Genomic DNA, 22,651 nt, shown 5'->3' with positions numbered 1-22,651 from the left:
ACTGTCACCTACACTCCTCACCCTCTCAGGACCTGCCCCGTGCTCCACATCCTCACTGTCACCTACACTCCTCACCCTCTCAGGACCTGCCCCGTGCTCCACATCCTCACTGTCACCTACACTCCTCATCCTCTCAGGACCTGCCCCGTGCTCCCCATCCTCACTGTCACCTACACTCCTCATCCTCTCAGGACCTGCCCCGTGCTCCACATCCTCACTGTCACCTACACTCCTCACCCTCTCAGGACCTGCCCCGTGCTCCACATCCTCACTGTCACCTACACTCCTCACCCTCTCAGGACCTGCCCCGTGCTCCACATCCTCACTGTCACCTACACTCCTCATCCTCTCAGGACCTGCCCCATATTCCACATCCTCATACTCCAGCCCCTGGTTCCCCCTTGTTCCCGCGACCGGTGTATGACAAAGGTATCAGGGTGCAGATTCATTTGGCTGGAGCTGATCTGAGATCATGGTCTGTCACCATGCTGGGACATCTGCATGTTAATCCTGGTGGGTAATGGAGAGGATGCAGGGGCAGGGGATGCTGTGGGGATGCTGGGTACTGTGCGGAAGTAATGCAGGATGACAGGGGTGGAATGTAACTGGTAGGGAGGGGGGGTCATCTCATTAAATATGGAGGAACGGGAAGAGGGACTGTGAAAGCACAGCCCCACTGGGATGCCCAGCCTTATGCCAGATCACAGCCAGGCATAGGGGCTAGAAAAAGCATCCATCTCCAATTAGGGCTGGGCGATTTATCAATTTCAAATCGAAATCGCGATTGGAAACAGTGTGATTAGCAAATCGTAAAGGCTGCGATTTAGGATATACATTATAGGTCGGACCCAGGATTTAAAACCGTTGTGAGAATATTTTTACAAATTCATGCCATGCTCCCTGTATGACAGTCATTCTCACCAATCATAAGCGCTGTGCTTCTCGCGTGCCAGTCATTCTCACCAATCAGAAGTGGCCCAAGAAGACTGCGTATAGGCCCTCAAACAGCAAACACATGAAACCCAAGGAAAATGTTGCATTCATGGTGTAGGAAAAAATACTGATTCCGCTACTGAGCTAAAAGTGAATTGCCTTCCTATTTCATGGTCCATGATTGTTTCAGAAAGGGCCTATCATTAATAGAACCAGCGACCTCCTTTTAAACACCAGCTGCGATATACTTCAGCGTATCATGCCTTTTGTTTTTGTTAATAGGCCATTAGGATACCGCTAACCCATCAAAACAACAATGAGACAGTCAGTAATTCTCACAGCAGCGGAGTCAGTGGCCTCCAAAAAAGGCATAAAAGCCATAATACAGTCGTATTTATGTCATATGTTTTTGTGCTTATTAATTTAATTATTTCCAAAGATTAATCTTGTGAAATTAATCTTAATCCCACAACAGTAACTCGATTTAAAAAAAAATACTAAAAGAATAGATCGCTTTAATCACTATTACAGTTGGGTATGGGCACGTGGTCTTATTTAGAAAAAATACAAAAAGAGACGCATATAATGTTTATTCATTCGTTTTGTATTTGTCCGAGTAACAAAGCAAAGGAATGATAAACCGCTTCAGTCGAAAACTGCATTTTACTTATCATTTCAAATAAAATGCAGGATTTTCTGTTCTTTGTTCTGCACACACATTTACATGTATGTAAGTTTTATTACCTTGTAAATAGTCTGTAGGGTTTGCAAACTGCCCTAACATTTTTGATGCAGCTAATTTTAAGTTCAGAATGGAATAATATAGATTTGCCGTAAGATTTCTTGCGTGAGAGTCTGAGTTTCCAAATCTGAACACGTACATTTTTTTGTTTCACTTGAATTGATTTGTATAGAAAATAACCGTATACAGTTGTTAAAAAGCGGAAACTTGAAATCACCAATAAACTAATTTTATAAAATGCATACTACGTTAAAAAAATTCCAGCTTTACAGTTTCAGGACAGAACAGCCACTCTGTTATGAACATTACAGCTTTTTGATTGAGACTGTTAGATCCACTATTGTTATTAACACTAATAACACATTAGGCTGCATACACCAAAGTAGTTCTTACTTGTTCTTGGTGTGAGAAAAGGCGGTTGTAGTGTTATTAGGGGGGTAATCAGCCTTACCTGCAAGATCGCTATTGTTTATCTTTCTGCTGCAATTGTTTTCATTATTTACTTTAACTTAACACACCACATCTTTAAATTCTCATCCTTGCATTAGAATATAGACCAGTTAATATTTTGATGGTATCTCATGTGGTAAAGCTGCGTTATATGTTTTAAATTTACTACAGACTGAATATTGAACTGAAGCTTGACATAAAAAATTATATCGCAAATCAAATCGTAATCGCAATGTCTATCAGAAAAATCGTGGTTAGATATTTTTCCCCACGTCGTTCAGCCCTCTCTCCAATGGAGGAGACAGGACTCACTCTCTACTCACAGCAATGCCTCAGCTTGGGCGACTGACTGTTTACAGGTGGAAAGGCAAAGAGACAGCTGCCGGGGATAGGCACACTGTTCAGCTTTCATTTCACAGCCAGCAAGTTACTATGGCTGTAGAAGTAACAAGTATAACTTCATACCTCCATTCCTAGAACCACAGCAGATAAGTATTTGATATAAATACAAAATAAAAAAGGTGGCAAGGCACCTGCGTACACTCCTGGACAAAAAATGGGCCAAAGCTTAGTGTTGTACAATTTGGATTTGATCCATTTTTTACCCAGGAGTGTACTCTGTAGCCCTTAAAGAATTATAATTCTCCTGAAAAATTCTCTGAACATATCCCACTCCTTAAGCGGAGCTAAGTGATAACTGGTTTAACAATAAGCCATGAAGGGAATGTAACAGAAGCAGCTTTGGCGTACTTTATATCAGGATGGATATACAACTAAGGAAAAATACTCCTGAAAGCCTTAAAGCTGGCTCTGATAACCCACAAAGAGAAAAAGGCAATCAAATAAAAACTGTCCCCAGCTGAACAGTGCTGTCACAATTATAACATGTAGGTCTGTTTCAGCAAACATCCCCCTCTAATATACATAAAGGCTGCCTATTAGTTTGCTAAGTGTTTAATTTATAGAGAACGACACAGTCAATACTGTCCTGTTAAAATAAGTTCATGCTTCACTGAGGATGCCTCTAGAGAAGGATTCATTAAAATATGGATGAAGCTTTACATTAATTATCCATACGGTGACTTTATGCTGATCCCTGCAGGTACAGGAGAATTCAATATGTCTTTTTGGTTCCACAGCTAGCAGATGCTGAAGACGGTTTGAAATCTAGGAGTCCGTGAAGTGCCCCATCCGACCAGCCTCCATTACTGGCATATGTAACCAATGCTGGGAACTGCGTGGCATCTGACCGGCCTCCAATACAGGCGTATGCTACCAATGCTGGGAACCACACAGCATCCGACCAACCTCCATTACAGGGGTACATAACCAATGCTGGGAACCGCACGGCATCTGACTAGCCTCCATCACAGGGGAACATAACCAATGCTGGGAACCGCACGGTATCCGACCAACCTCCATTACAGGCATATGTAACCACTGCTGGGAACCACGTGGCATCCGACCGACCTCCATCACAGGGGTACATAACCAATGCTGGGAACCACACAGCATCCGACCGGCCTCCATCACAGGGGTACATAACCAATGCTGGGAACCGCACGGCATCCGACCGGCCTCCATCACAGGGGTGCATAACTAATGCTGGGAACCGCACGGCATCCGACCGGCCTCCATTACAGGGGTGCATAACCAATGCTGGGAACCGCACGGCATCCGACCGGCCTCCATCACAGGGGTGCATAACCAATGCTGGGAACCGCACGGCATCCGACCGGCCTCCATCACAGGGGTACATAACCAATGCTGGGAACCGCACGGCATCCGACCGGCCTCCATCACAGGGGTACATAACCAATGCTGGGAATACATACATACATATACCACGTGTGTAAAGCACGCTGATCCAAAGAGCAGATAGTATATTCCTGGCATGGTTGCACTTAATAGGAATGACACTAGAGGGGGATGTTCATGTCTAAACAAATGAATCATGTTACATGAGTGAGTGACTGTCATATTGCCTCACTGTGGACTCCATCACCCAGGACAACAGTGACATGCGGCAGGAGAAAAACTTTCAAAAAGATGAAAAAGTCTGAGAAAAGTCTCTGTGTGACTTTTTCAAAAATACTGTTTTTTAGACACAGATATAAATCATGAATGGATAAACAGCTTCAGCTCAAATAATTCTAACCCTGGTCTTCAAGCACTGAATTCAGAAAGACAGTTACAAGCATAACAAAAGGAGACTGCAGTTTCAAAGGTACCTGCACCTGAATTCAATTTAAAAACAATTCAACAAATGTTTTCCTTCTGAAAGCAAAGAACAGAGAAATTGCCAAATTAACTAATGTGCTCCCTTAACAACAAGCCCTGTTAAGACCAGCGCACAGCCAAATCCCTGTAACATGAATATCCTTAGAATCAAGGGCTTTATCAATTAGGAAACATTTCTTTAACTTTTTGAAAAACAGATGTAATTTGAAAAGCCCAAGGGTAAAGCATTGGAATGCTGACACCATCGCTAATCACCCCATGTCTATTAGGTACATAACCCAGGAGGATCCACCCACACATGCTTGAACGGGCAGCAATTCATGTCCCACAGGAATTGCTGGTTTCGGCTGCTGTGCCTGAATGCAGCCAGGTATGGAGGGCTGAGATTAGCTGACACACCCGAAATCTGAAGGCTTTATTTGCCTGTTATTCCAGCCTTTCTCAGGCATTTACAGTGACACCTTTACCTGCAAATACCTCAGGTATGTAATTTAGGTATGAATTACGTGGAGGGCGGTATGGGCTTTTACAGGAACACTACGGTAACTTTGAGACAAGTGTATGAAGACAGCTGTACCAAATCACAAGATAAACAGACCATCGCTTCACTCTGATTGAGGAACCTGCATCAGGGTTCCTCATCAGCAACAACTCTTACTAATTATACTTCCCATCAGCATAGACTAAAGGCAGAGCTGAACTGCAGAAGTTATTGTAGTAAACCCTTCTGTGCACTGGGTGGCCCTCTGGCAATTACTGCTCCTTAAGCAGATCCTAAAACAGGAAGAATCAGGTCAAAATCAGCGGAGGTGAGTGTCAGCTCAGGAGCTTCTGCTGGCCTGTAGGTTCTGGGTCTTGTGGGCAAGACACTCCATGTACAAATACCGGTCTTCTGGACCAGAGCATCTTACAGGATAACCAGAAAACTCTCTAACCTATAGGTTAGAGACAATCTGACTCTCAATCTGACAATCTGAGTGGGGGGTGGGGCCCTCCCCTCCACTCCCCGAGACCTCCACACTCTCCCTGGTTTCACACTGCGCATGATGAGAGCAGGCCTCTGGGGTCACGTGACTCAAAGTTTACAGTTCTGTAACAGACTGTAACAGAACACGCAGAAGGGTGATTGTCAGGAAATGGCCACTAGCAATATATTCACAGAAACCCCATGACTGTGATTGGCCCCTTCATTCATCAGTGCATGCAGACATCTGGGGAACAATAAGGCAAGAAGGAATTATGGGCCTGAGTGGAGAAACAGTAGGATAAACTGTTTCATACCAGCCAGGTTGTCTGAAACTTCAAAAGGACACCCTGCACCAACATGGAACAGGATCCTTCGATCCAGTCATTCTGCTATTTTCACCTTTTTTTACGTGTGGTAATTTTGCATTGTTACACAAACACTTTCTGTTACACAAATTCTTATATATCGTATCAATCTTATCTGTCTCCCTGCAGATCAAGTCACTGCAGAAAAAAATCTGTCACACGCTGCTCCTGTAAATCATAAAAGCTTTTTTTCTATTAAAAATCCATGTATGTTTCCCTATCCTGGCCCCAGCTTTCTGCAGAATGCATGCGCCTGAATTACTGCACCACACTGACAAGCTGACATTGCAGCCCGCAAATTCCTGAGGGCGTATGGTACAGAGTTGAAATCATTTAGTTGCTTTGTTTACTTACAGAGCACATTGCGTACTTACTGCCAGCTTTTGTTTAGCATATCTGAAAATGTGGAATAAAAATGTATTTATCATGAGACCCCCTTGCATACACTCTGATATGCTGCCGGAGGATTTAAACCCCGGAAAGTTGACATACGCAGTTAGGAATGCTTTCAGACAGCTGACAGGCTCCCAGTATTGCTGGAGACATCATGATAATGCTTCCCACCTTTAATTACTGCTGGAAATGAGCGCAGGGCCTCAGTAATGCACTTGGCTAATTGAGCCACCCCCAGCTTTCTTAACGATGCACCCTGCCCCCCCACATGCTGTTCTGACACCAAGACGAAGCCACTTCATTCACGATGATATCCTAGGGACAGGGGCCCTGCCTACCTGTCACGATGACCCTCCTCAGCCTCATCCATGAATACTCCAATTCAGCATTTGCTTATTTGTGGCAATCGTTTCTTAGCCTGACAACACAGTTGCTTATGAGATACCGACTTTTCTGTCTGCTCGGCAGAGAATAGCACTTATTTCACTTAATTAAAACTGAAATCATTATGGCTGCCAGCTCTGGGATTAAATGAAGCTATAGTGGTGTTGCCAAGCCCGATGTAAACTTTGGTGATGCTTCAGCCTATACCACGTAAACCTGAAGTAAATTCTGATGATGCTATAGCTTTTAAGACAAGAAGATATACCAAAGCTTTGCCATTTTAACAAACACAACTTCGATATGTAGAAAATATGAACACTTTACTCAAGGACAAAATATTTGTATTAAGCTAAAACAATCTCATTTAAACCCATTTTAATTAGGCAATGATACCAAGTGTGTGTATACATCATTTTGGCTGCCAGCTCTGGGATTAAATGTAGCTATAGTAGTGTTGCCAAGCCTGATGTAAAGCTGCCTCACTTTTCACCCCTTTCTGCGGCACTCAGTTTGATTGCTTCAGGCTTCCTGTTCCTACGTTTCCCAGTTCTTCACTTTGGTGACGCTTGCACATCTATATATGACGTTTACTGCATAAAAACAAATCCTTTCTCTATACCTTCTACACAAAGTCATCAAGTCGTGTTTCAGTCATCTGCCCGAAGATATCCCTAAAGGCACCATTTTCTCGGTTATCACTCAGTAATAATGTGACTATTTAAACAGCTCAGATGACTCAATATAAGGTTTGTGCATTATTGTGAGACTGAGTATTAACAATGGACCTCCAACTGAAAGAAACGAGGGAACAACCAACAATTAAGATATTTAGCTACACAGTGTAGATCATGGTAAATGGTAAATGGACTGCATTTATATAGCGCTTTTCTACTCTTACGAGTACTCAAAGCGCTTTACAATTTATGCCTCACATTCACCCATCCACACACACATCCACACGCCGGTGGTGGAGGCTGCCATGCAAGGCACAAACCTGCACGCCGGGAGCAATTTGGGGTTCAGTGTCTTGCTCAAGGACACTTTGATGGGGTCAGGAGGAACCAGGGCTCGAACCTGCAACCCTCCAGTTGCCGAATGATAGCACTACCTCCTGCGCCACCATCTTTTGATCAGTGTTTCCCAATCCGATCCTCGGGGACCCACAGTCGGTCCATGTTTTTGCTTCCTCTCAGCTTCCGGTAGCAAAAATGTGGAGTCTGGCAAGGAGCTGGGAGGGAGCAAAAACATGGACCGACTGTGGGTCCCTGAGGACCAGATTGGGAAATACAGTGGTACCTCACAACTCGAATTTAATCCGTTCAGAACTCCGGATCGAATTCTAAAAAGTTCGAGTTGTGATCGAATTTTCCCCATAACAAATGATGGAAAACCAATTAATTGGTTCCTGGCCCCAAAAAATTACACCTAAATATGTTTTTTTAGCACTTAAACAAAATGAACTGGATAAAACAAGAAGAGCATATACTGTACTAAACACATCTAAGCACATTTATCAAAACAGTAATTTGTAAAGTAAGAAAATAATTGTATCCAAACAATGTGTCCTGCCCCGATCGTCCGCTCCTTCCGCGTGCCACGCCCCCTCGTTAACCCCGTGTGGAATCCCCGTGTGATCAGCTGTTTCTGGTTGTTGTCATTAGTCCTCTGTATTTCGTCCGCGTTTCAGTTTGTTTCCCCAGTCCGGTCATTGTAATGTCCGTCTGCGTTTTGCCTGCCTTACCTGTAATTAAGCCCCGTATTCCCCGATACCCTGACGTCTGTGTCTTTGTCTCTGTTCCGTCCCCGCTCGGCACGACAATATTATTATAATTAAACGTATTAATGGTTTATTATTAATATTAAAATGAGTAAGAAATCTTTATTTTTAAATGTATTTTATTATATAATAATACTGTTACTGTCTATCATTGTCTAAATGTATTTTTACTGTCTAAATATATGTATTCAGTTAGTGTAAACATGCACGATGCTATCACAGCGAATGCGAGGCTGAGACTGAAGCGTTATCCTTTGTTTCCGCTGAGAGACGTGCCGCGTGACTCATTTCCCCGCGCGTACAAGTTATCTTAGGTCGGTGTTCACGGTTTGACTTCTGAGATTCAGATCGAGCTCTAGGTAATTTTAAGAACTTTTAAGAAATTCGAGTTCTAATGAGTTCGAGAACTGAGGTAACACTGTGCTGGTCTAGAGCACTCATTCCTGCTCTTCCTTTATTACTCCGCTCCATTAATTTCAGCACCTTAAAATTCTGAAGATCAACATTTAATTTTTAAGACTTGCCTCATAATTTTCTGTAACGGTGCAACTTCCAACACCAGTTCAAAAAATTTGTTTATTTATTTCGCCTTCATGAAACATCACATTGTTTAGCCAACCAATTAACCAGGTTGACAGTACATCTCAAATCACCCTACAATACAGGATCGTCTCACTGAACAGACTTAAGCAGGTGCAGTCATGCATGCAAAGGTCATTCGTGTCAATTTACACAATATTTTACCCATGATAATTTCACCAAAATTTATTCTCAAAATAAGAGAGGCTATAGAATGTTTTTAAAGTTTTTTGTTACTATTTGGTTGTGATAAATTGGACATGCCGAGATAGGTTAATCCCTTCGCTTCCTGTCTGCTTCGCCTACTACCAACAAAGGGAATCCTCTGTCAGCATGACCATTTCTGCTGCCTGGGAATCCTCCAATAAAGGTACTCGAGTAAGTCGTCACTGGGGAGAATCACACAGGTCTGGGTAAAGAACAACAAATATATAGGCTGAGAACAGCAGCACACTGACAGACCGAGCACACCATCCCCATACAGCACCACATCGTCCCTGTACAGCATCAGGCCACGTGGTTGCATTCAAGCACGTCAGTAGTAGGAGGCTTTTTCCACTGACTTTGCAGTGATTAAAAAGATTCGTTCACGTTCTTGTTGAAGTCACCCACATGGCACCTCCGTTAGAATATTTTACATCTGTTTTTCCATAAGCTCAGTTGGGCCGACCCATGGCTGAGCCGTAAAGGTCAGTCACACTCAGTCCTGTAGTACTACAGTCACCAGCAATTCTGCCAGGATGCAGGAACATTAAAGATGTGCATTCTAATATTGATAGCAGCCTATAAGACCTAAACATGACAAAGTTATTTATAGACTAATGAAACTTTGGGGCTCCCATGTAAATTTATATAGCACTTAATGAGATGTTATACAATTTCAATATGGCATCTGCATCTGTTTATTAACATTCTTTGCGAAAATAACTACATATGCTGTTTACATTTCAAATTATTTCAGTATTTCTTTATTTGAGAAATGTTAGTACCTATTCAAAACTAGAAACTGACAGGGTCTGCCCATAGGTAAAACAGCTCCTCAAATGCCTGCAGGACTGAGCGTGGATATAAATCACACTGTGACCTGTGTGACAGGAGTTGAATGGCTGTAAAGGACGGTAAGATACAGCATAGATGTTGCAGAACGTGTAGATGGATTATGCATTAGTTTAGATCCATGTCATTCTAGAGCTAACACATATTGCAGTTCCTGAGCTGAGTTTAAAACAGACCACAATGAAACAAAAACCAAATTACTCCAAGCTCTACAATGACAGTTATTGTTTGATAGACTGTGCCACCTAGTGATTGTGTATTGAATTGCTTGATTTTTTTCATTTTTTTCATACGGTAGTTATAATTGTGTGTGGCATGGAGGCTCAGCTGTTAGAACTGTTGTCTCACACCTCCTGGGGTGGGGTTCACATTCCACTTCTATTTTTTTTGTTGGGGCTGGTGTTCTCCATCCATATCATGAAGGTTTCCTACCCACAGAATAAAGACAAGCCATCTCTAAAACTGCCCTGTGATGGACTGGCATCCCGTCCAGGGTGTCCCCTTCCCTGTGCCCTGTGATGGACTCGCATCCCATCCAGGGTGTCCCCTGCCCTGTGCCCTGTGATGGACTGGCATCCCATCCAGGGTGTCCCCTGCCCTGTGCCCTGTGATGGACTGGCATCCCATCCAGGGTGTCCCCTGCCCTGTGCCCTGTGATGGACTGGCATCCCATCCAGGGTGTCCCCTGCCCTGTGCCCTGTGATGGACTGGCATCCCGTCCAGGGTGTCCCCTTCCCTGTGCCCTGTGATGGACTGGCATCCCATCCAGGGTGTCCCCTGCCCTGTGCCCTGTGATGGACTGGCATCCCATCCAGGGTGTCCCCTGCCCTGTGCCCTGTGATGGACTGGCATCCCGTCCAGGGTGTCCCCTTCCCTGTGCCCTGTGATGGACTGGCATCCCGTCCAGGGTGTCCCCTTCCCTGTGCCCTGTGATGGACTGGCATCCCATCCAGGGTGTCCCCTTCCCTGTGCTCTGTGATGGACTGGCATCCTGCTCAGGGTGGACCCCAGCCATGTGTCCAGTGCAGTCTGAGATAGGATCAAGGCCTTGAGCAGGATAAGCAGTTGACAGATAGATGTGTTATGTATTAAAAAACAAGAAAGTATCCTTATTTTAAACATCATATTCAAATTATATAATATGTCATTATTAAACATCCATCTCCTCCATTTTTCTACACCCGCGTGTCATATGTAGAGTCGTGGGGGTCCAGAGTTTATCCTGGAAGCTACAGGCAAAAGGCCAGGGGAAAAAAAAAACAGGGAATAACCCAGGATGGAGCGCCAACTCACCACAGGGCACAATCACTATTCACACCTATGGACAACCTGGCAACTCCAATTTACCTAAGCATGTTTCTGGACTGTGCAGGGAAACCAGAGAACCTGGAGGAAACCTGGGACATGTGAAGAACGCACAAACTACACACACACTGGGAGCCAAGGTGGAGACTTGAACCCAGGTCCCAGAGGTGTGAGACAACAGTGCTAACTAGTGCACCACCCCTTTTTATTAAACAATGTTCTGTGATACTATGCAGTTTGTGTTTTCATTGAAGGTCACACTCGTACACTGGACGGCTTTGGCTGGTCACAGCACCTGTACCTGTCAGGCTGCGCGGTCGGGCATCCGCCAACTCGCAGATGGCCCCTGTGGTGACGGTCTTCTTCATGCGGCAGGCAACGGCCACTGCCCCTGCCCCGAGGCGCGGCTTGGCCAGGGCATCATCGCTGCTCGCTCTCTTCAGCTGCTGGCCCACACCGAGAGTCATCATCACACCTCAAACATCACCTTCTGTCACCGACGCTTCTGAAACAATCCCGAGGGCTCTTCAGCGTGAAGCTGTTTGAAGGCTTGGCTCATTGCTTTCAGAGGAGTGTGGCTGACAGCCAGATGAAATTAGACATTTTCATCTTTTAATACTAGCAGGCTGTGAGTAGGATGGAAGAACATCCTCCCTGCTTCACTGGAGATGATCTTGTTCCTAAAGATGTTAACCCCTACACAGCAGCAGTGCTTACTAAACTATGCATTTGCCCCCTGTTGGCCACAAACTGTCACTAAAGAAAATATTAAATAAACGTTCCTTATTTAGGAGATGCTGAAGCAGCATGTTCTGCTAACCAGCTAGCTATGATCTTCTGACTCTATTTGCTAGCTAGCATCAATGTTATATGCAACCATGAAGCAATCATATCCCAACAGATATAGACAGTGGGGGTGCAGGGAGCCCTCTAGTGTCTTTTTGAGTGGTGCCCCAGAAACAACAAAAGTACCCCTGCCCCTACAATGGGTAATAATGGGGTAGCCAGGGCTGGCTCAGCAGCGAAAAGGGTCAGGAGGGCTAGGGATAAAGGACTAAAGTGGTTACAGGTATGGGTGGAGTGGGTCGGGAAAATGGCTGTGATAAGGGGTACCTGCTTAGCAGGTTTTAGTAAACGGGTTTGATTAACAATAACCAGTTACTGTGGGTCCTCTTGGAAACCTACCCTGCTGAGGCGCAGGTCTGCAGCCAGCGTGCCAGAAGACCTGGAGCTCTTCATTGCCATGACTGAGCTGGCTGAGGGCAGTCGGCCCTTCTCCTGGATGGTTGGCTTGGGCAGCCCACCCTTGGTGGCCCCCCCTTTCATCATGGCTCTGGCGGCTCGAGGCCCACAATCTTCAGGCCCTTACAGAGAGGAGGGAATGCTACATTAGCTTGCGCATGCAACTAGGGTACAAAGGGATTTAAAAGCTTTATTGTCATTTGTACAAGTACAATGAAAGACTTGGTTGGGTACCTCCCTGCAGACAACATATAAGGATGAAGAACAATAAACATGAATAACACAACAGTGAACAATAACATACAATACACATAGAATACACATCCAAAGTACATATATAAAGGCAGAGGAACCACCAATGCTCACTCATAACTTTGTTTTTCCTTACTATTTTACCATGCAAAACTAAAGCAAAAACATTTTATGAATCAAAGGGATGCCAAATGTCAGAGTTACAGGATGAATACTCTAGTTAGAAAGTCCTTGCTTTACGGTTTGACCTTTGACCTTTTGGATTTCACTGGGCGGAGACGGCAAGTGGCCACAGTACCACAAATTGCCTTTCTGTACCTGCCAAAAAATGCCACCATGTCTAGGAGCAGAACATTAGAAAAAAAGCTACTTCCCTGGCAACTCGCTTCCTGAAACAAAACCTTAAGCAAACAGCATCTGGGGCATTGCAGTCGTGCTGATTCAGGCCTGCATTGTGTCACTTGCATGCCACCAGCTTGTAGCTCATGGTGCTTCCCCAGGGGTGCTGGATGTGTGCACCATAATGTGAACAATGGTAGTAGCACCACAGCAGGAAGGAAAGTGACAACACATTCATATCCTGTGGCTGGCAGAGTAATCATACAACTTCTGGGCCTTGAGCGAGGTCCTAAACCCTAACTGCGCCAGGGGCTGACCCTGCTCTCTGTCTCCAAACTTCCCTCTCACCGCTACATGTGTCTGAAAGGAGAGTGACATAGGATATGTAATAATTTCTGTACCCATGCTTGTAGTATATAAATGATTGATAACAAAAGCATCTAATGTGTATGCTAACTGGCAGTCTGTCCTGACCCAACGGATGAAGTGGGCAGTCCCAGCCGGAGCAAAAGAGCGAACACCACAGCAATTGAGCTATAACAAAGGGCCCCCTGATGCTGCTTCTAAATATGGCCCTTTGATTCATTTTATGATCTTCCCTTTCGAATGGTGTCAGCAGCCCCGCTGCTGTGTCCCACTGTACCACAAGGCCTTTTCATTCTGCTGTGGATATAATTCTGATTGATTTGCTGAAATCCACTCATTTCCAGGCCACCCTAAAACCACCTTTTAACAAGATCCCCATTACTCCCAGATTCCTCCGTGGATTTATTCTCATCCACCCCTGTGATCATTCTCACACAAATTGCATTGTGAAATTACAACAATAGTGTTTATAGGGGAGTTGGAGGATCTTACAAAACCACTGATACGTTCAATTATAGTCACGCCAGGATAAGGAACAGCAGTGGAGGCATTTTGGAGGAAAAGCTAATGGTTGACTGGTAACAGACCAAAAACAACCAAGCCAGGCCTCTGGTGATAAACCTGCAATTAGAAACAGTCCAAAGGTTGTTATCTGATTAACAAACACAGCAAGTACAGTGCAAGAGCAATAATGTAATCCTGCTTAGGAATCAGGAGGAACAGCCTCCTTCTGCGCTTCTTTCATGCATGTACAAATAGACTGTACACAGGGCACAACCCCTGCATAGGCCTGCAATTGAGATTTCAGACAATGACGAGGCCAGCAGACAAAAGCAGATTAGCATCACAGGTGCAGCTCTTCTTCTCTGCTCCTGTCTATGGAACCGACGCTGTCACACAACTGACCCGTGACTGCTATACAGAAGCTCATGAGGGTGAAAGAGTGAAATAAATGTGCAGTATGACTCACAGAAAACTCAGAACACAACTGAAAATGCTTTTTCTTAGAATGTCAGTGACTAAATTTCTTGTGCTTTGCACCATCAGCTCAAATGGCCATCCAGTAATAACTATAAAACTACAGTATCTAGAGATCCAGAACAGAGAGCCATCCACCTCCAAGAGAGTGGCAAGAGCTCCAAACAGTTGAGTATAAAGAGTCACAGTCATAGAGTACTCAACTAGTTGTTTAAAACAAAATCTTGGTCTGGATTTTTACTTTCTGGGCCTGAAATGTTCACTACTGGGCAGGCACCACAAGGCCTGCAGGCCTGGGCATTGGAAAAGCATCCCAAACTAGACTGTACAGTAAGTTAAGATGCAGGAGAAGATGTGATTGGGTCATTGATCACAGCGCACTGTGTGGGTGAAATGGGTGTCCCAGTGGTACCTGGCTATAATCACTCTATAGCTATTGCCAAAATCCATTGATGGATTTGGGAAGTTACTCACAGCCAGTAAAACCAACTTTAAATTCTGTATACAGCCTAATATGTCATTCTATAAAGACATTCATATACAGAAGTATAATGTTAAAGGTGAAGCTCTACATTGCTTGAGCTTTGTGGGATTTTGTGGGATTTAATGGTCATAAAAGGCTTCTTTAAGTAGCTCCTGATGCAGAAGTAGAATACAGCGCTCTGTACTGAGAGAAAGGGCTGGACATTTAAAACAGGCACATCCAGCGGCCGTCCCCTTAATTACAGGGTTCCCCGCCTCTTAATTATATTGCACACATTCCTTTCAGCAAAAAATACAATGACATCTCTCAGTCTTTTCCACAAAAAGTTGCATTACCTTGACTGAAAAGCAAAATATCATAACAAAATCTAAGTCTAGCTACAAAGAATCTTCAAAATAGTGTACACAGTCCAGCAATCCCCAACGACCCTTTATAATTCCAGCGTTCCAAGGAGCGTGTGATTCCAAATGAAGTTAAAACTCCATTTGAGCAGTCAGCATGGCATTTTCATGTGTCAGTATGCACACGGCAGATAAGAATAAAAGTTGCATGGGCTAACGGCAGAATCAGGCTCTCAGCATACCTGCCTCCAGCTTCACAAATACCAAAAGCAGGGTCCCACAGCTAATAAAGTTAGGTAAAAGAATATGCATGTATCTTTCAATGTTTAATTTTGAACCAGAAAAAGCCTGAAATAAACCCTGTCACTAAAAGATACACTGATGTCATTTTAAGCAGAATGTCTCAGTTATCTTCAGGCACACATGCATGCTTCTTGTTAAAAATCCATAGCCAACATAAAGCAAGGCTAATTCCACAAACTTACTGCAATCTGACATCTTCCTTCTTGCATGGAACCTGAGAAGGCGATATTAGCAAGGGCCACCTTACTGCTTTAGGGTGCCGCCATCATTGTACAGGGCACGGAGGAAATGCCTCTGTTCTTTATCATGGCATAAGCCTCGCAGGATGCATCCGTGTGACACAGCAGAACACACGGGCTGGGATGCGCTTGGCAGCAAGCGGCCGAGGCGAGGCCGTGCGCTGACAGCAGTGCTGCCCCTAACCCAGCTTATTTCCGTGGCCACAGCGGCCAATAGAAAATAGAAAAAAGAAGTGGCTTTTTTTCCCCCACAATGACTCACTGGCCTTCCTCCCGCTGACATCCTCCACAGAACACACATAACCTGCAAACATGCAAATCAGAATGCTCTCACTCATTCCATCTACAAAGTCACAAAGATATGATCAGCGAAGATTAATCCTATTCGGTGCCCACTACTTAAATAATCTAATCGAACATCTATTACTGCCTGTCTGATTCTGAAATGGGGTTTATAGGACAGACGGTTTGTTTTTGTGTGCTTTTGGAACTATTTTACGGACCTTTGAGGGACTGAGCTCAAAGAGAAGATCAAGACCAAGCTGAAGACTCCCTTCTGCTGATAAGCACCTGCTCTGTTACTGCATCATATCCTTCCAGCTATGTCCAGCATGCTTAAAAATGGCCCCTTCCTAATTCCTCACAAGCTACTATATACTGAGCAGCATTCTATTCTATTATGAAATTCAAGGCCAGGCTGTCAAGCAGGGACCCCCACTACCACCCTATTGCTCAATGTCCTCATGACACAAATTCCCTATTAGACCGAAAAACGGCTTTGCAGAAGGCAGAATTGGGTGCTGTGTGCAGGACCTTGCCAGAAAGGGGAACTGCGAATCCGATCAAGAGCTGCTGCCCTTTTCTGACTCTCCTTGGAAGGACAGCTGAAAAAGGAGGAAGAGAGAATGGTGGAAGGCATTTGGAAACAAGGAAGGAGGATTTACTTCTACTACTTCTTCCTTCCAGCCCTCACTCGCTGGACCCTTAAACTGCACATACAGATGGCACATGACTGCATTGCTGCATCGCCTGCTCACTTGAGATCTATCGTTTGCTAAGAGCATGAATTGAAGGAAGGTCTCACAGCCACAACCCAGCCAGTGAAAGCGTGCTCTGCTGAGACACAGAGGGGAAGTGAAGACCAAGCGCTGATCTTCCCGTTTTAGAAGCTCGGGTCAAAACCTAAGATATATAACACTATATAAAACAAGAAGAGAGACAGACTCAAAAAGCATGTACTGTAGGCATGATTAGAAGTTTGACTTACTCTGGTCAGCCATATAAGGAAACCTGGGATGGCCAGTCACCACACCCTCATACCGCACAGACTTTGCTTTCCAATTCTGTGTGGCTCAGCAAGACAGTCCATCCAGCTTGCTACTATAACCGCGCATATTCAGTGGGGGAATGCAACCTTGCCTCAGGTTCTTAAATGCCACCTATAGGGCTCATGCCACCTTAGACTGATAGTTGCCCACATGTGCCTTTGCATTACTGCCTCTGTTCATAGCACCCTGTCTGTCTCTGGCAAATGAGCCACTGCCCAAACGGTGAGCTGCACAAAACCTGAAGGTGAGCAGTCAGATAAATGAACTGCCATCCACTTATTTCAGACGTGGAGCCAAATATGGTTCATGGAGTATTGATCTTGTTTTTTAATACGCTAGCATTTCTGCTACCATCTGCCAGCGTTTCCCCATCAATGTGAAGAAAAACAAACTACTGGAAATGTCCTCATTCTGGAAAAATGTACTTTGCCCTTAAAGAGAAAGGAAGTGTGAGTCAATCATGATCACACATCGCTTAAAACTCAAAGTTTTCTTTTATAAGTAGAACATAATCCGACAGTGATATCACAGCTTGGAGTAAGCCAAACACTGGCTACACTGAAAGAAATCATATTATGGATGTTTTATTTTTGTCGTACTTTAATATTATGTTCCCTTTAATCCCCGAATACACCCTCCACAAAAGCCATAAAGTACCAACCCTATATTTGAACAGATTTTCTAATCAGTGTAGAGAGTGCCCAACAAAATGCCAGAATTCAATGGGCCAAGTCGATAGCATCAGGGGCTGGGTACAGGGCACTTCCGGAAAGTAAACACCACACTGTTCAAGTTTTAACCACGAGGCTAAAATACAGACCTTAACTATTTGCGCTTTAGAAGTAAAGCTTCCTTCCATTAAACGCTTAGACACATCCACCAAAACTTTAATTCGTTTACGATTTACTTACTGAATACCATACTTTCTTGGACATTCTTTACACTTTTGCTATTTATTGTTATTTGTCGTTAGTTTCTATTAATGTGTAATGTCTTACAGAGTGTGTATAGTCTAAATGTTTGTGTGTTGTGCTACTGTAAACCAGCAATTTCCTTCGGGATTAATAAAATGTCTATCTATCCATCTAACCAATGTGTGTATCACTACCAGGCAAAGAATTTCAAATTATTCCAGTCGTTCTCAAAGTAATAAAAATGGTACTTCCCCATCCAGAAAGAAATTACACAAACAAGACACTGAAAAGGTACAGTGAGTCAGTCTTGGTCTGACTCCTACACATCCTGAACCTGAGTCATATGGAAGTTTTCACAAACACTGGACCTTGGAGCTGTCCTCTTTTTCCACTCTCAGTGCTTAGGCTTTCCCACCGGAAAAGAAGCAATCAGCCACGCAGGGGTCCCTGTGGGGCCGCATATTCTCCCAAATGCTCCTGTCGCAGTAGCTCTGCAGCCCTGCAGCCCTGCACCAATGTCGCTTTCAATTTCCACTTCCTGTACGGGTCAGCTGGGATCCGTTTTTCATACTGGATTCAATCTGTTATGGAACCTTCCTCAGGCTAGATGTTAAACAAATGTCTTCCAAAAAGAGAGAATGTGACCCCAATGTGACCATAGAAATCTGCCATGCTCACATTGCTGAGTGAAGAAAACGGCATGAAATGGCAGTGAAGGGATAGGAACGCTGACCACTAGTGACAAATCCTGCACAGAAAACTCCACATACTGAAACTCATTATGCTAAAACCCCACACAAAAATTAGAAGGATAAGCAGCAAGTTTCCAAACAACTGTTGCTCAATTAATAGCAGTGTGCCCTGTGATAGACTGGAATCCAATCCAGGCCTTGTCTTTGTGCCCTGTGCTTCCTGAGATAAACTCCAGGCTAGTCCAACAACAACTGGAAGGTAGCCAGATGGAGGGGTGGATTAATAGTACTACAACAGTATTTTTGCTCATTACTAGTATTGTTTAAAAAGTTTATTGAAATTAGCATATGTACTGCTTATACATTAAACTCAGCAACAAACAGTAATAATATGTTATTGATTAGCATATTTAGAGCACAGGCATGGATCCAAAAACATATCTATGATAAGCCATAAGGCCTGTCACAGACTGCCCCACCCACAAAACCATGTAGCCACACCCCCATTTGAAAACACAACCAAGTCCACACCTTCAAGTGAAAGTATAACTGACACATTATCACAGCCCAGCATATGCATGCATGCAACCAGGAGAGAAGAACTAGGTGGACCATTTTCGAGAGGAAGATTGATAGAGACTGTTGGCATTCCCTGAGCACTGAAGCAGCTCAAAGCGTGCCAAAAAAAAACATTATCTGGGCAAAGTAAGCAAGGCGTGGCTTTAAGTCAACATTCACAGAGAGGTTTGCTATCGCATTTACTTCATGCCTGAGGCAAACCATGCACTTCAACCAGCCCGCCACAACAGTCAAGCATAATCGTGTAGACAGGAAGGAGATTAATTCTGACCATCATGAAAGAGGTAACATAAGGACAACTGACAGGTTCATTGTAGAGGGAAAAAGATGGTATTTGTGGAGGAAGGCAGGGATCCCCAATGTGACCGTTTCATTCTGGCTAATTTATTTCTTAGGAAGACAGGTAGAATTATTGTATGATTGAGGATGGACACATAATCTTTTTGGTCATGTGATGTTTACCATGTGTACTTTTGGAGCTATTTGGTAGAGAACCAGCAGAATTGTGGAATTGAGTTTAAAGATGTCATTCAAGAGAAGTCCAAAAAAAGACCAAGACCTAGATCAAAATGAAAGAGCCAAAACAATTTAAGTCTATGACAGAAGACACAGTGGAAACAGTTGACAGCAGAGAAACTGAATATTAGAAAAGACAGCGATCTCTTACAAGTACTAAATTATGAATTAAAGAAAACTAAAATGAAGGAACAAAATAACAAATGCAACAACACAGTCTCAGAAGAAGAAACTAGTCATCTAGTCACAAGATTAATAAGAAGTTCTGTAATTTGAGTGGGTGTGCTGAAAGACAAAACGACTGGCAGAACAAAGATCATGAAAACATGGAGGGAATACATAGGAACACCAAGCACACAATAATCAAGGTAAATCTAAAGAGGCTAGACACCTTCACTAATGTATGAGAAGCTTAGATTAGCCTGGGGATCACTGCTGAAAGGGAAGGCCATCGTCCCAGGAGAAACACATTACTACAAGTAACTGAAAAAAATCAATAAAAGTGTTGGACAAAATATGCCAAATTTGGAAAACAACTCAATAACCTATACATTGCAAGATATTGATTTATACTGCATTTTATTTATATTGTATTACCAAATGAAGTAGGCCTGACAGTTTCCCTCATACCACATGCCAGTAAGATTATGTGAAAGGTCATTAAATGTACGCTAAAGGCCTAAATAGAAGGAGAATTTTCAGGTGCGCGAGCTGACTTCAGGAAAGACCAAGGAATGAGAGACAACATTGCCAATGCAAAATGGATACCTTGAACGAGGCCGACATGTTTAAGTTTAAATCTGATTCTATATCTGACAGATTATTATGCACTGATCAGAATCATCTTTATTAAACATCAAGACAGGCTGATACCACAACTGGAAAGTGTATTTACAAATCAGGGAAGGATGTGACCCTGGGAATATCACTTCATTTGTATGCTTAATTTATATGAAGTCCTCACATTTACGCTGACTTATGCCCTGCTTGTGTGTTTTTACTCTGAATTACTAAAACCCATGTATCAAGTCAGATGTTTGTGAAGCCTTACACCAGCTAAGTGACTGGTTTATGAAGAACCAATGGCCAAGAGGAAGAGATTTCAGGAGCACAAAGAGGTCCTCTGACACCCAGAAACTGGGGGACAACAAAAAGGAGAGTTACTGTAAGTGGGTGCAAAAAAATCATACACCAAGATACACCCGAGACAAAGCATACAGCTTACAAGGTGCAGACTTCAGCTCACTTAATGGCCACCCACAGAAATAAGCATTATTAAACGAAGCTTTTTATTGCAATGTGTTATTTAATTTTTGTTTTGCATATCCTATCTTGCTCTCTTTTTTTAAGACATACAAACACATTTGGAGGTGAGAGCGAAGCCTGGGGTCCAAGCACAGGGTCAGCCATTTACCCAGGATCCCCAGAGTATTTTTGGTGGCTAAGGGCCTTGCTGAAGGGTCCAGTGGAGATGTGGCTACTCTGGTGAACAATGGATTTGAATCGATAACCCTCTTTTCACAGGAACAAAGGGCTTAACCTGCTTAGACACATATCCCATTTTCCGCATTTTTCTCTATTTTCCATCTTTTTCTTGGGCACCACAATTTGTTCAATAAACCTAATGCTTTGATTCACATTTCTCAGATTCGTTGTGAAAAACCATCTCACAGGCCCAGCTGGCTCTGAAATAGGAGATATTTTGCAGTTTCCACTGTAAGTTATCCAAGTTTCCAACTTATCTTAGGACAGTTTGAAATATGTCTTCCAAGCAATGTCATCTTCTCCCAAACTCATCACATTATCATAACAACTGATTTTCTCATTTGACTGAGTAGCTTAATTTCCATGATGTCTATTTCTATAGTAGCAATTTTCAGACAGTAATATGTCAGAAATGAGGTAGTGCAACGGGTGCTACTGTTGCCACCTCTGCCTTGTGCCCTGAGGTTCCTAGGATAGGCTCCAGAGTACTGGAGAAGGAGTTGGACGATGGACAGATGGAAATTTTAAAAAGCTATAAAACTTTTCAGTAACCTCTAAATGATACATTTGGTGTTTCACCAAAGAAATAAAAAACATAGCTTTAGAGAAGTTTCCAGTGGAACTTCATAAAAGAATGAACCCAACTCCATTTGAGAGTATTAAACAGCCTGCAGAGAGAGAAGTGCTTTGAAGCCACTCAACTGTGATCAGCACTTTTAGATCAATGTGTAGAAGAACACTTTGCACTTCCTGATACAGGCTAACCACTGATCACAGAGATCATTTCCTTTAAGATAAGAACACCGGGTTTAATTAGGAGCGTCACAGAAACCATATGTCTCGGTGATACGCCGATGATGTGAAATGCCTTGGTTCTGTACATTCGTTGTGGTTTTCTTTTCATTCTCCTGACAGCCCTTCTTCAGAAACATTCTCAAGAGGCTTGATTTCCTGTTACTAGATAAAAAGTTTATCTGAATAACATTACCCACCTTCCCAAAGTCAGATGGAAGTGGATACTTTTTCTTGTGAACACGGCAAGCCATGTGATGTCTAAAGATAAGCTGCTCACATCTGATGTTACCTGACTTCCACAGGAACAGACCAGGTTCTACATGTTACTTGTTACTCCCAACAGATGCCCCAGAAGGCCATATGGAATTAAAGCGCCTTTAAGTGCACAATGTTCTTTCTAGTTGAACTCACAGAGCTGTAAAAACATACTTCCCTTTGTGGATACTGGACTCAGGTGCTCTCACAACGGTTATTTGAAGTTCATGGGTGTTGGTTCTACATTTGGCAGGTGGAAAATAGAACTGTCACAGCTGAATGACTCTTGATTGGTTATGAACAAACAGTTACTGGCATATTTACCAAACCCAGGTGGTTCGTTTAAAGAAA

At 43.4% G+C, this 22,651-nt stretch overlaps 1 protein-coding gene across 4 annotated transcripts in view; it reads right to left on the bottom strand.

Moving 5' to 3' along the window:
• Positions 1 to 22,651, bottom strand: part of specc1 (sperm antigen with calponin homology and coiled-coil domains 1) — a 66,990-nt gene that overhangs the window by 39,684 nt on the left and 4,655 nt on the right. Inside the window, exons 1-3 of one of the 4 annotated variants that reach the window (XM_072713745.1) lie at positions 15,680 to 15,874; positions 12,378 to 12,556; positions 11,494 to 11,638 (exon numbers count right to left, since the gene is read on the bottom strand). In XM_072713745.1, the coding sequence (XP_072569846.1) occupies positions 11,494 to 11,638; positions 12,378 to 12,556; positions 15,680 to 15,692 (337 nt within the window). In that variant the 5' untranslated portion in view covers positions 15,693 to 15,874. Of the gene's footprint in view, positions 1 to 11,487; positions 11,639 to 12,377; positions 12,557 to 15,679; positions 15,875 to 22,651 lie in introns of those variants that run through there. The other 3 variants (XM_072713744.1, XM_072713746.1, XM_072713747.1) reach the window with 3 other exon arrangements.

Source organism: Paramormyrops kingsleyae, chromosome 6 (assembly GCF_048594095.1).
Source record: "Paramormyrops kingsleyae isolate MSU_618 chromosome 6, PKINGS_0.4, whole genome shotgun sequence".
Lineage (NCBI taxonomy): Eukaryota > Metazoa > Chordata > Actinopteri > Osteoglossiformes > Mormyridae > Paramormyrops > Paramormyrops kingsleyae.
Note: the sequence above shows the minus strand (reverse complement) of the source record. Positions and strands in the feature narration are given on the sequence as shown.